This window comes from Capricornis sumatraensis, chromosome 2 (assembly GCF_032405125.1).
Source record: "Capricornis sumatraensis isolate serow.1 chromosome 2, serow.2, whole genome shotgun sequence".
NCBI classification, from domain to species: Eukaryota; Metazoa; Chordata; class Mammalia; order Artiodactyla; family Bovidae; genus Capricornis; species Capricornis sumatraensis.
In genome coordinates, this window is record NC_091070.1 from 197,990,108 (window position 1) to 198,005,057 (window position 14,950).

General features: G+C 43.4%; 1 protein-coding gene across 1 annotated transcript in view; it reads left to right on the top strand.

The window, feature by feature from the left end:
* AGBL4 (AGBL carboxypeptidase 4) overlaps nucleotides 1–14,950 on the top strand; it is a 1,470,506-nt gene that overhangs the window by 1,097,349 nt on the left and 358,207 nt on the right. The window contains exon 6 of the mRNA XM_068961620.1: nucleotides 9,595–9,634. Coding sequence (XP_068817721.1) covers nucleotides 9,595–9,634 — 40 coding nt within the window. The remainder of the gene's footprint in view (nucleotides 1–9,594; nucleotides 9,635–14,950) is intronic.

Here is a 14,950-nt window from a genome sequence, read left to right on the forward strand (position 1 = left end):
AGAATTTCAAATTGTAAGCACTGAAGGAAAACTACAGAACATCACACTTACGTTGAAGCTTCTCCCACCCTCCTGTGGCCAGAGGCTGTTCAGTTGTAGAGTATTGCCACCGAGGCTCCTACTGCACCTCTGTATAGAAACTTGGGGATCACCAAAAGCATTTCTCATACCCCAGTGCTCTCACAGCTACCTGGGTGTAATCTTCAGAGACCAACAGTATGGGTTCGAGTATACGTTTCTCCAATAGCAGCTGTGACCTTGACCAGGTAATGTAACCTCTTGACCTTCAGCTTCTTCATTTATGTAAATGGGTAACAATGCAGTGCTGGCCTCAGAAGGTGGTAAGGATTGGCACAGAGTAAATGCTCAGCAAATGGAGTCGCTGCGGCCTCTGCTGCCGCTAATCCTGCTTTCAGAAAGCCTCTGCACTTTCATATGCTCTTCTCCATTTCCACTTGCCCTGCTTTTGTGCAGGCTGCCAGAGGCTGAACTCAAATGCTCCTTTAAGCTGCCCTGGGGATGAAAGCCACTTGCGTGCCTGGCTTTTCCAATAACAGGAAGCTACAGAAGCAGAAACTACTCAGTGAAATATATTGAAGTAATCCCACTTGTGCAACCCTAGCTTTTGTCTGCTGCCCCACTCAGCTTCCCACTGAATTTAACCCCTAGTCATGAGATTCTATTTCAGCCATGAGTGATGTTCGCTCTCTCCCTGAGTAAAAGGCTAATGCATTTTTTATTATCCTGATGGGAGTAGGTGCACAAAAGGGCAGCGGAGACTCAGCCATTGCTCAGGTTCCTGTAGAAGGTAGTGGACTTGGTGGATGCTTACGAGAGGCATCCAGCCATCAGCCATTGGGTTGGGTGAGGTTTGAGGAATATTTTGAACCCTGGTCACGTACCTTTCCACATGTTTTTCTTTGAAGCACTTACCATAACTGACATTAATTCATATTATATGATTATTTGCTTAATATGTCTGTCTTCTCCACCTCACTATTAGCTATATATGTCTGTCTTCTCCACGTCACTGTTAGCTGTCTCTTTGAAGACAGAGGCTGTGTCTTTCTTGTCCTCTTGGCAGCAGTATGCCTGGTATAGAGTAGGTGCTTCATGGCTGTTTATTAAATTAATGAATAAACAAATGAAGAGTCAAAGAGGGAAGTCCCAGTATGGTCAGGGAAGCTGTGCCACACACCACTTGTTCAGCATGAGGAGAAGTAGAAAGGGAACTGCATCGAGGGCAGAAGGCAGGGTCGGGGACAGGTGAGATGGTGGCATACAGAAGGGTCAGGCAAATAGACGGCCAGCGTCCCGCTTCAATGGGATGTGGGCCTGAGCTCCGTGCTTTAGACAGTGCTTTGCAGACTTTCATAATCCCTGCTCCTTTTCCTCAGAGAGGTGACTGGCTCTCCCCATATCTTCCTCCTGCCACATTTTCTACATGTGAGACTGACCCATGTGATTAGGCCTATCTTTGTTGTCTGAAGTTCTGAAAATAATAGGTAACTTTTTGTTTGTTCTCCAAATATGTTAAAATATAAAAACTGTTTTTTCAAATGACACCTAGAGCTTGTGGATATTTGTCATCTGTCCTTGAAAGCTCAACTAAGAAATCTAGTATTTATGAGGAATGCAACCAGGATTATTAAATTATCCTAAGAAAGGATCGAATTTAACTTTAGAGAAGTTAGTCCTGCAGTCAGTGTGCAGGCTAGACTGGAATAGGAGAGATCAGAAGTGGTCAGTTTAGGGAGAGGTGAGCACTATGTGAAATGCTTTATAGGGAGCAGGCTCTGCTTAGGGTAAGGCAGGGAGGGGGCCTGAGAGCCCTAGAAAATGACTCTGGCTGGGTGAAGGGGAGAATGGAATAGGAAGGGGATTACAAGGAAAAGAGGGTTCTGAGCCATGAAACCAAATGTGTGCCCATGCTCCTGCGACCTCCCCTTTCTGGAGAGTGTGGATTCCCAGGTCCTCCCCACATTGGCTGGTTTCCGGAGTGGCATGAAAATGCACAGAGATTACTTGTGCTCTTATTTAAATTATCTCCAGCCTATGCCATGACAGACTGACTTTTCCCCCAAATAGCTATCCTGCACGAAATGCAAAAAGCAAAACAGAACACATAATCAGTGCCTATTCTCTTCCACCAAGCAGAACCCCACACATGAAGCCTGTTCCTGAGCTCCTGGAACACCATGTCCCCTTCTCATTCTGAGAAGTAATTGCAATGCAGTTCGTGACCAAAATGAAAAGTCCATTTTTAAACGTAGCCTCATAATTACCCATCCAGCTGAAGAAGGCCAGATACTCTGTGGTTTAATCCCTAGGTCCCCATGGCAGAAATAGGGTTTTGAGGAAAATTATGGGGCCAATGTGTGCACGTCTTTGGGGAGGGAAGGGGATAAAGCTAAAGACTTTTTCTGACAATCAGTTCAGTAGGACCTTCTCTCTACCCAGCATCTTGGTAGCCGGTGACCAGCAGATGTTTAGTGAGTATCACGTACCGGTCAGGCACTGGGCTAGTCCTTGAGAGGAGTGCACTAGTGATGACACAGCCCTGCCCTCAGGGAGATCACACAGGGGAGAAGAGGGAGAAGTAAGCAGACCAGGAGAGGCATTGTGACGGTGCTTTCGTGGGGAAGCCCAAGGGGCTAAGGACAAGATCCAGCCCAGCCTTGGCAGGTCAATAAAGCCTTTACAGAAGAGTGGCGTGTGAGTGGAGAGCTGAACCAGTAGGGGTTACCCAGGCAAAGGAGGTTGGGTACAAGACTGTTGTTCTGAAAAGAGAGAACAAAGGCCTAGAGGTGAGAGCATAGCAAATTTGGGGAACTGGAAGTGGCTTCTCATGGTCAGAGCTCAGAGTCTGATGGAATGGGAGACAGAAGGCAGGAACTGGGCCATAGACACCCTTCAACAGCTACTAAAGGGTTAAACTTTATTCCGTAGTCGTCCTGGTGAATTTTAAGGTGTGATTCCAGAAAGTTCACACCAGCTGCAGCAGCAATGTGCAAAACTCAATCAGGGAGACCAGTTAAGAGGCTGTTGTAAAAGGCTAAGGTACCAGATGATGAGAAGCCCAAAGCCTCAGCCTGAAGTTGGGCACAGCTGGAGCAGCCCTCAGAAATCCTAGCTTCCAACCTTTGTGCTTCCCGCTCTACCTGTTGGCACCTCCAAGTCCCTAACCCCAGGCCCCACCCCCTACCCCGAATGATTCTTCCTCTTTCTCTCAGCTTCTTTCCTGTTAAACTCCTGGGACTTGGTCTATAATCTTTTTATGAATGGGATACCTAATTGACAGCTGGCTTAAGTAAACATGCCTAGATAGCACAGCTTAAAGATGATAGAATCAGGATTCATAACGTTTGTCTGTCTGATTTTGAGTTTGAAACTCTTTCTACAAAATCTTTTGTGTAACTGCGATGAGAAAGAAGAGTATCTTTCAGGTTGGTTATTGCCTGCTGCCTCCTGTGACAGAATAAACAAGTAGTTTTCCACTGTCTTACTAATACCACCTTTCCTGAAAAAAGGACTAGAAACAAAGTCACAGTGGTAAGAACTAAAATTTTTTATAGCAATAAATACATGAGAGTCAATGCTAAGGAAATCAACCCTGAATATTAACTGCAAGGACTGATGCTTAAATTGAAGCTCTAGTACTTTGGCCACCTGATGCAAAGAGCCTACTCATTGGAAAAGACCCTGATGCTGGGAAAGATCGAGGGCAGAAGGAAAAGGGGATGACAGAGGATGAGATGGTTGGATGCATCACCGACTCAATGGGCATGAGTGTGAGCAAGCTCCGGGAGTTAGTGATGGACAGAGAAGCCTGGCGTGCTGCAGTCCATGGGGTCTCAAAAAGTTGGAAATGACTGAGTGACTGAACGATGATATGTGACTTACATTCTTATAATTCAAAATAAAGACTCAGCCTGGGACAAAAAATAAGGGTGCACAAGATTAAAACATGCTTCATTTGTTATATATAAATATGACCTTGTTAAATAGACACAAGCAAAGAAGGTGACAAAAAAATACACCAAAATGATAATGGTGCTTCTCTTTCAGTGATGAGATTTCATTCTCTTTTACTTTCTGAATTTTCTGGAAATTTGGAAAATGACCAAAATAAGCATGTGTTGTTTTTATTATTGCAAACATTTTAAAGATAGATTCTTCAATGTAGGACAACAATAGTTTCTATTGAGAATAATTGAATCCACAAAAGATCCACAGTGTTTGGCTGAGGTCTCCAGTTGACCAATCTTTCAGTACTTTTTACCCTGGGAGCTGTCAACTGTGACCAGAGATGAAGGGACAGTGTATTGGCAAAACAGCTCCCACTGGATCACTTGGGGAATATGGATGATTCCTGGAGCACACATGCTGTGTGTGCTCCTTTAGCAGCCACTGTGGATGCCCCCGCCATTGTTGGTCCCACCAAATTTAGAGATCGTTCCTGTAGACTTTGGGACCTTCAGTTCGCACGGTCTCTTTGGAGTCATGACTGGTGTCATCCGCCACACACTGGTTGAACACAGAAATGGGTTTCTTCTGAATGTTTTAGAGGCACTACTCTTACCAAGAAAGGCTGGATGCAGGGTCATAGTCAGGAGTCTGCACAGCACCACTGATCCAACCCTGGCATACCCACACTCCTCCAAGAGTCCATGGAATACCATCCAGACATACCTGGGCACATTGCCCTCAGTGTATGTGTAGAATTCCTTTGTCTGAGGAGGAATGTCCCCCTACTCTCCTCACACACATACATACACAGAGCACCACTAGCGTATGAAGGGCCTGCCTTCCTGAAACGGTAGCTTATGGTTAGCTAGTGGTTCAGCTGCACAGCCCTCAGCCAGCAGGCCCTGTCAGTCTACCAAACCTGCTGTCTAGCTAGCTATGTTTCTCCAGCTAATATTGCATTTTCTACCATCCAGACAGGTAGGTAACGTATCATCTCCATGTAAAAGGTCCTTGTATCTCTCAGTTGGTAACTAATTAACATAATTTGGTAATTCTTTATTCCACCATGCTCCCCTCTTATATAATTAATTTATATTATTGGTCAAATTTCACAAGTCAGTTGTCTATTTTAATAAATGCCAGTTTCCTTTGGTGAACCTAAATACTAGGCACACTTTTGTAATTAAAATTTCCTCTTCCATTGTATTCCTTTCATTTTTGAAAGACTTTGAGGAAATTATTTGGATATTTTAGTATCTTAGGTTAAAACTGTTGCAGTGATTCCTGAACATATACTTTTGTTTTTGTTTGCATATAGGACATGCAGACTACAATCTTGTCTTAAGAGCTACCTGTTAAGACAGTAGTCTACGCTTATCTTCTTGGGCCACTAGGTGGTGCACACATGTCTGTGAGCTGCAGGAAAGGGGCTCGTCACCAGGCTAGATTCAATTCATCACCACCGGAGGGGCGCAGACAGTAGAAGCTGTAGGGGTCTAGGAGAAACAGTGATCCTGCGCATGGGAGTAAAGGAAGGAAGGTTTCCAGGGGAGGTGGATAGATAATAATATGGCTGCAGAGATGGTGAGAGAAAATCATCAAGGTAGGAAACCCCAAAGCCACGACAGAGGGAAAGTCCTTTACAGGAAAGGGCATGCTTCCTTTCCATGCTGACACATCTCTCAGGAGGGTTGCAGAGGGAATAATGGAATAGTTGAATCACCTGAACTAGAGGACATCAAGCATTCCTTTCAGCCTTTCTGCTGGGCACTGGAAACACACAGATGAAATGACATAGTCTTGTCTCCAAACAAGGACCTCATGAGAGAAGCAGAGAAGGAAACCAGTAATTATGACAGGGCATGACGCAAAAGGGAGGTTTTACAAGATACATCGAAGGAATACAGTGTGAAATCTTCTGTTCTGAGTAAAGGAGAGGAAGGGGTTAGGTTGGGAGTTGACGTGCAAAGAAGACCTCATGGTGGTCTTGAGACATGAGGAGGGAGCTCCGTGAAGATCTCAAGAGATTAGTTTAGAGAGACTAGGACCAGCAAAGGCACGGGGGTTTGAAAGGATGATGTGGATTCCAGGAATGGTCCAGCTGAGTTTAGCATGCTCACTGAGGGCTACTGTGTAATAGATGTTCCGGGCCCTTAAGATTTCCCTCAGCTTGTGAGGGACACGTACAGGCACTGAAATGGCAGTGTGTGAAGGCAGCCTAAAATCTGTTCTCCTTTAAATCCTATCATTTGAGCCCCCAGGGTCCTGGCTACGGGAATTCTCAGAGAACTCTCTCCACCAGAAGAGGGAGCCCACAAGCACAGTGCCTATTTGCTTTTCACTCAGAGTCACTGCCAGTGTTTCAGTCTCACTCATTCGTTTTAAAGGTGTGAAGTTTAGGACCAGAGACACACAGTAAGTTAGGCAAGACCACAGAAAGGAGTTAGGACACACGGCCAGGCCTATTTCTGTTCCTCTCAGGTTTTCTTCCCTTTTTCTCTGCTGGACCCTGGATACTGAATCACCATTTAGAGATGAGGATTAGACACTTTCCATATGAACAGATCTCTTTCACTAAGGGTGATTGTTGTAAAACCAAGCTTATGGAAAAATAGAAGGTCACATTGTATTCTTTCCTCATGTATGAGGGAAGGGCCAAGCCTACAGGCTGGCCTTGGCAAGGGCAGCTTGCGCCGATTGTACTACTAGCCTGGTTCTGTGTTTGGGAAAGAAGGCAGTCTGGCTCCAGCATTCCTTCCAGCTCTCATGTGTGGGTGTGTGTTTCATTTCAGCACGAGGATATGTGCTCACAATATAGGTCAGTGACATCTTGGAGTTGCATTGTTTGCTTGAAAATGTCAACTGGAATGAGTTATGAGCTGGCAGGAAAGCAGGCATGTGTGATTGAGAAGACTCTGAAAGGATACAGACCTGCTTTTAGGGCCCTGAGAAATCATTAAAGCAAGGGGTAGAGAGACCTTAAAGAGGTTCTGACCAGGACAGATGAAATGTAAATGGAAGAGTAGGGGGCCACAAGGGCCAGAAGACTTCAGACCATCCTTATAAGGCAAGGATGAAAGAACTGGGAATATTTAACCAGGAGAGAAGAGGACACAGATCTTCTTCAGATCTCCAAACTTGTCACAGGCCAAAGCAACAATGATTTTATAAGGAAACAGCTTTTAACCCTGCTCAAAATGGGGCAGTTTAGGGTACAGGTTCAATCCCTGGTCAAGGAGGGCTAACATCTCATGGGCTGTGGCCGAAAGAAAATTTTTTTTTAAATTTAATTGTTAAGAAATGAGTTCCCTATCAATCAGGAAAGGGGATAAAACAGAAGCTGTTTATACAACTGGTGGGGACATTGTAGAGAAACTTCCCATCCTAGGGGCAGGTCAGACTAGGTGACCTTCGAGCTCTGGTATCAATAATTCTATGAAAAGGACGAGGCAGCTTTTACAAACCAAGGGTCATGAGATCTATAATAATAACAAAGCCTCAATACAAAAATAGCTCATTTTATTAAGCATCTATTAATTGGCAGGCATCATGCTGAGTGATTTACCATGTGCATTATCTTGCTTTGAACCATCAAGCCAGGATTAGAACTGACTGAATTCCAGCTCTCTCATTTAATGAAGATGTGGTCTCAGGCAGATCATTTCTCCTATCTGAATCCTTGTCCCTCTGCTGTACAGTACGAGCCCTGCAGGTTTGCCAAGAGTGTGAGAAGAAATGACACATCAAAGTGCCTGGTCTCGTGCCTGGTCCTTCGCCAGGCCTATATTTGATACTCAAAAAGTGTTGCTGCTTTCTCCTTTCTGCTGAAGCCGAATTGCAAGGAGCCATTCTAGGGGAGAGGCAAGATAAAGAGGGGAATGCAGGTGTGGTGAAATACGCCAAGGGACCCACTGGATGAAATACCAGATAATCAGAAGCTTCTGCAGCATGTATTCTGAAGCAATGGTTCTCAAAGTGAAGTTTGTTAAAACCCGTTTTTAAGAAAAAAAATACGTATTAATGAAAACTGCTATTAATGGAAAATCAAGTGTAGGAAAGAGTCAGAGGTGGCCAGAGGCTTAAGGAATCCTGACTTAAGTCTTACAATGTGGAGATTCCTTAAAACCCTGGAACTAGAACTGCCATACTACCCAGCAATCCCACTGCTGGGCATACACACCGAGAAAACCAGAATTGAAAGAGACACGTGTACCCCAGTGTTCCTCGCAGCACTGTTTACAATAGCTAGGACATGGAAGCAACCTAGATGTCCATTGGCAGATGAATGGATAAGAAAGCTGTGATACATATACACAAGGGAATATTACTCAGTTGTTAAAAAGAATGCATTTGAATCAGTTTTAATGAGGTGGATGAAACGGGAGCCTATTATACAGAGTGAAGTAAGTCAGAAAGAAAAACACCAATACAGTATATTAATACATATATATGGAATTTAGAAAGATGGTAACAATGACCCTATATGCAAGACAGCAAAAGAGACACAGATGTAAAGAACAGACTTTTGGACTCTGTGGGAGAGGGAGAGGGTGGGATGATTTGAGAAAACAACACTGAAACATGTATATTATCATATGCGAAATAGATCACCAGTCCAGGTTCGATGCATGAGACAGGGCACTCAGGGCCGGTACACAGGGACGACCCTGAGGGATGGGATGGGGAGGGAGGTGGGAGGGGGGTTCAGGATGGAGGATATGTATACACCCATGGCTGATCCATGTCACTGTATGGCAAAAGCCACTACAATGGTGTAAAGTAATTAGCCTCCATTAAATAAATTAATTTAAAAAAACAAGTCTTTAAGAGAGTTACTTACCACTGCCCCATCCTCAGCCTCCAATGCCTTCTTCTCCACCCCCAGGTTCCCATGACATCTAGTTCAGGACTTAGCTTCCCCATAGGTGTGGTGTGATGCAGGGGTGGGGCGGGGGAGGGGGTGGTAAGCCTACTGAGATATTGATCACTTCAGCCCTTAGGGTCAGGGCCATTGCCTCCAAACATGAGCGGCTTCATCTAGTGCCTGGTGTACCTGACAGATATTATTTTCTATGAATGTTGCATGGCACAAGGAGATGAAGATTCAGTTAGAGAAGGAATGGTTTCATCATCAGTAATGGAAACTGTCATAGCATTGTTGAGCAGAGTTAATAAATAAACCAACCCCTGGGAGTATCATGGTTAGAAAGGAGGCTGACAGTGACTAAGGACAAGGCAAAGAGGGTTGCCAGGGTATCAGCCACTTAACCAGGATAGCCAGTGTACGCAGGGAGAAATCTAAGGCTGCCTGGTCCAGAGGGATGAGCCTTGGCTGGGAGTCTGGAAAGGGACTTTCTTTGTGGCTATAGGTAAGCCACATTCCTCTCAGGGCATCATTTTCCCTTAGTATAGGTGAATTTGACAGCTCTGACCAGAAAGGCCATCCATCCCTCCTGGTCTCTAGGGTGCAAGGCCTCTCTGTGGAACCACGAGACCATCACCTTCTCTATAGCGTGCCCTGCTCTGCATGTCTGAACTTCCCCCTTGCATGTCCACCCTGACCCCTAAGCAACAAGTGTGACTCTGGCTTAAATCAGTTCTCTCACAATGTGTTTTCCTTTGCAGCAACAGCGGCAGCTTGACCTCCTGACGATAACCAGCCCCGGTGAGTAGGTGTGGCCCTCTGCTTTGTCTTTTCCCTTGTTTCCCAGAGCAACGCGTGGTTGCTCATCCCAATGCAATTTGTGTCCTCTTCCTTTGGCTCCCTGATTCAACAGCAGAATTCCTGCATCAGGAACAATCCTTCTCCCCCTGTCCTCTACCCTCACAGGCAGTTTCTTTTCTCTTCCCCACCTCTGTGCTGCCTTCTCTTGACTCTGCATATGGCAGGGTGATACTATGATGTTGCTGATTATTCCAGGGCCAAGTTCTCCCCAGATCCCTCAGTGGATCCAAATGTTAAGGGAGTGTTCTAGTCTCCTGAGAAATGTTAAAATCATGGTGAATGGGGAAGCTGCCTTGTAAATGGCATGAAATGAAGGGAAGACAGCTCATGGAGAAAAGCCAGTCTGGGCAAGTGATCAGGTTTTGTCTCCAGTGACTTTCGTCACTCACCTTTAGGGAGGACAAGTCCCCCAAAAAAGCTGTGGCCGTTGGATTAAAAAGTTCTTTCTTCCCCCAAGACTGGCATCTAGCCTGGAGAGAAGGTGAGCATTTAGTCTATCAGAAGGTATTTTATTTTGATTTGGGAACTTGAGGCAAAACTGGCCAACAAGAGATGCTGTTCTCTCTTGGAATCCAAAGGGACGATGGTACCAGCAATGAACATTCAAGAGTGGGTATGGTGGTTCGTCTTTATCCATTGGTAATATTCAAAATATTTAACAGCCCTGGTGACTCCCTACTGTGCTGGGCATTAACACTTTGGTTACTGGACTGGGAGATGGTGTTCTGGGAAAAATACTGGTATGACAGAGTGGTCACGTGGGTTGTTGGCGGGGGAGGGGTGCTCTAGGAGTGGCTAATTGCCAACAAATATGGAAATATTTCAGTATTTATTAACCTACATAGCTGTGCCATGTCATCCCTGCCTTACACCCAGCATGTTACTATATCCAGGGCCAGTTGGCTCACTTACAAGGAGACTGAGAAATTGCCTTTTGCAGGTACTATCTCAGCACAGAGGCTGGTTATCTATCTATGTAACTGAGGTGTAAAACAATGATGACAAATGTAAGTTGGATCTACCCAGTTCAGGTGACCTTGTTATAGTCCTCCTAATAGAACTCCTTGAACTTGAGACTTTAGAAGAACAAAGATGAACTGGTTTGAAAATGTACAATGTAACCCATAGAATGAACTGTGTCTAGCATGTATATAATCATAGAAATTCCAAGCCATGAGCTGACCTAACTAAAATGGCTGCTGGGTGACATGCCGATCCTTTCCCACTGAGGCGTTGGTAAGGGATTGTCTTTGTCTGGTCTAGTTAGTTGCCGTCCTTCGTGACTGTGTTTTGTTCTGCCCCACGCATGCTGACCTAGTTTGCCTGCTTTGACATCCCAGTCCCATCTGGTCACAGCTTGACAAGATGCTGACATGTGAGTTGGAGAGGGTTCCTGATCTGTCTTCAGTTGCTTGAGAAGGAAACTTTCAGACTCTTGTTAACTGCATTTCTTTTGCACTAGCTCTTTCTGTTGTTAATTGCTACGGCACAAACTCAAGCCGAATAGCTGTGACTCGGTGCACTCCTTTTGGGCAAACTGTTAAGCATCGCCTGAGTTTGTAATGGTTTATAATGTTCCCTACTTTTAGGTGAGAAAAGATTATTTTCTGGGTCAAATCTTCTCAAAAGGCGTTTTGTGTCACACAAGTGTACAGTACTGCAATAGGCTACCTGTGTGCGGTATTGTAAGATATGCACTTGTGAGATACCGATCCACACATCCCAGGAGTACAGGTAGGTCCCGGGGACACTGAGCCCCCAGGGTAGTAGCCTCTACGCCAGTGTGCCTGACAAATATTGTCCATGTGTATCATGCCTCAGAAAGGTTAGGGAGGATTACTAGACCATGTGTCATCTAGACGGCTCTAGTCCATGTCAAAATCACTACTGTAACTATCTCTCACTTTCAAAGTCACCCCCTCTCCCCACTTCACCAGGAGCCAGCACGGGGCACGCTGCCTCTCTGGGAGCTCCAGTGGGAGGTGCTAGCTTGTTTGCACTCCTCACGAGACCATTCTCAACACAGAACTGCAGTCTGATGCTGCCACTTGTCATCAACTAGCAGCCTTCAGAAATACTGGCTGGCAATTTGGAAGACTTGAAAATTTGTGTTATCTTCTTTAAACTATTTCACTTATTGTGAATAATTGTGAATATACAGAAAAGAGTAGAGATGAAAGGAAGAGTCATTTACTGCCCTCCCCCACCAGACACCTTGGTTTTATCATATCAATGTTGTACCATCTCTGCTACACAGTTCCCTATTTTAAAAAATATATATCTAGTTGAGACTTCCCTGCACTCCTCACTGATTGCATGTCTCCCCCTTCACCCAATAGGTAATCACCGTAATAAATTCAATGTATAACTGGTATAACTGGCATTGTTTTACAAATTCCTATAAATGATGTCACACTATAAATGTCATTCTGTAATTTTTCTCTGCTTATATTGTAAAGATTAATTCACATAGATACATGTGGCTCTGGTTCAATTGTTTTTAACTGCTATATAGAATTTCACTTATAATTCTATCACAATTTCTTTTTTTCATTTTATTGATCATGATTTAGATTATTTCCATTTTTTCGCAGTTTTAAACAATGCTACTAGGGCCATTTATTCATAAAAATGAGAATTTATCTTGAGCATATAACTTGGAGAGGAATTACTGATTATATTCATCTTCAAATTTACTATATAGTGGCCAGTTTTTTTCTAAAATAGTTGAACAAATTTATACTTCAAGCTATAACAACAGCAAAGTACAATAGTTCCCATTTCTCTGAATCCTCCACACTTGAGATCATTAAACTTATAAATTTTTACTGGTTGTCATGATGAATGTGAAATGCTATCCCATTGATTTTATTTGTTTATCTATTTATTTGGCTGCTCTGGGTCTTAGTTGTGGCACACAGAACCTTTGTGGCATCATGTAGGCTCTTTCCTTGTGGTGCTCGGACCCTCTCCTTGCGGTGCTTAGGCTTATTTGCTCTGAAGCTTGTGGGATCTTAGTTCCCCAGCCACTTCTCCTCCATTGTAAGGCAGAGTCTTAACCACTGGACCAAAAAGGAAGTCCGCCACCGGTTTTATAATATGTGTTTCCCTGATTACTGGTGGGATTGAATGTCTTTTCATATGTTTATTAGCCACTTTGGTTTCTCCTGTGAACTGACTTTTCATATCATTTGTCCGTTTCCTGTTGGGTTGCTACTTTTTATTGATTTTTAATTCTGTATTAGTTTGCATATTGACACTTTGTTGCTTGATATGCATTGGAAATATCTTCTTCAAGATGATGGCTTATGTTTTCTGATTTATGGAAGTTTCCTTTTTTAATTTTAGCATAGTTGAATATGTGAATACTGCCTTATGAGCTTTGCTTTTGTGACTTATTTAAGAAATCCTTCCCTACCTGAATATCATATTCTCCTGTATTCTAAAAGTTGTCAAGTTTTATATCACATTTGGATACTTATCTCATTTACATGACTGAACATTGTGTATGGTATGAGTTAGGGATTTAATTGCTTATTTACATATGGGTAACCCATTATCTCAGTACCATGTGATAACTAGTTCATCCTTTCTCCCACTTATTAGCAGTTACACATCTGTCAAATATCAGTTTTCCTATATACAGAATCTGTTTCTGAGCTTTCTGTACCATACTATTTGTCTATCACTGTTAATCGGCATTAACCCCATGTCTTGCTTACAATAAATCTTAATTTTAATATTGTCTCATAGTTGGTAGGGAGATATAATTTACTTTGTCCCATTTATGTTTATCATTTGAAAATACAATTATCTTTTCTTTTTAATAAAATCTAATAATCCATGTCTTATGACAGGTGAATTTAATCTGTTTACATTTATTATAAGTACAAATATATTTGGACATATTTCTACGGCCATATTTGTGCTTCCTGTTTATCATTTATTTTCTTTTTTCTTTTGCCTTGACTTAATTTGGACTGAAGGTGAAAGTGAAAAATGTTAGTTTATCAGTCATGTCTGTCTATTTGCAATCCCATGGACTGTAGGCTGCCAGGGCTTTCTGTTCATTAAATACTTCAGGCAAGAATACTGAAGTAGGTTGGCATTTTCTTCTCCAGGACATCTTCCCAACCCAGGGATCAAACCGGGATCTCCTGCATTGCAGGCAGATTCTTTACCATCTGAACTACCAGAATACATTATGTTTTATATATTACTATCTTTTACCCCATCTCTAGATTTTAATGCTGCAGATGTTGTTTCTAACCTTAACTGTTTACTTTTTGGAAATATACTTGACTATCCTTTTTTTTTTTTTACAAAGTCTGAAGTTATTCAAAATATCTGAAGTCATTATTTCAGCCACAGAAAGAGCTTTAGCATGCATTAGTTCAGTTCAGTTCAGTTGCTCAGTCGTGTCCAACTCTTTGCAACCCGATGAATCTCAGCACACCAGGCCTCCCTGTCCATCACCAACTCCCAGAGTTCACTCAGACTCTTGTACATCGAGTCAGTGATGCCATCCAGCCATCTCATCCTCTGTCGTCCCCTTCCACTCCTGCCCCCAGTCCCTCCCAGCATCAAAGTCTTTTCCAATGAGTCAACTCTTCGCATGAGGTGTCCAAATACTGGAGTTTCACCTTTAGCATCATTCCTTCCAAAGAAATCCCAGGGCTGATCTCCTTCAGAATGGACTGGTTGGATCTCCTCACAGTCCAAGGGACTCTCAAGAGTCTTCTCCAACACCACAGTCCAAAAGCATCAATTCTTCGGCACTCAGCTTTCCTCACAATCCAACTCTCACATCCATACATGACCACTGGTAAAACCATAGCCTTGACTAGATGGACCTTTGTTGGCAAAGTAATGCCTCTGCTTTTCAATATGCTATCTAGGTTGGTCATAATTTTCCTTCCAAGGAGTAAGCGTCTTTTAATTTCATGGTTGCAGTCACCATCTGCAGTGATTTTGGAGCCCCAAAAATAAAGTCGGACACTGTTTCCACTGTTTCCCCATCTATTTCTCATGAAGTGATGGAACCAGATGCCATGATCTTCGTTTTCTGAATGTTGAACTTTAAGCCAACTTTTTCACTCTCCTCTTTCACTTTTATCAAGAGGCTTTTAGTTCCTCTTCACTTTCTGCCATAAGGGTGGTATCATCTGCATATCTGAGGTTATTGATATTTCTCCCGGCAATCTTGATTCCAGCTTGTGCTTCTTCCAGCCCAGTGTTTCTCATGATGTACTCAGC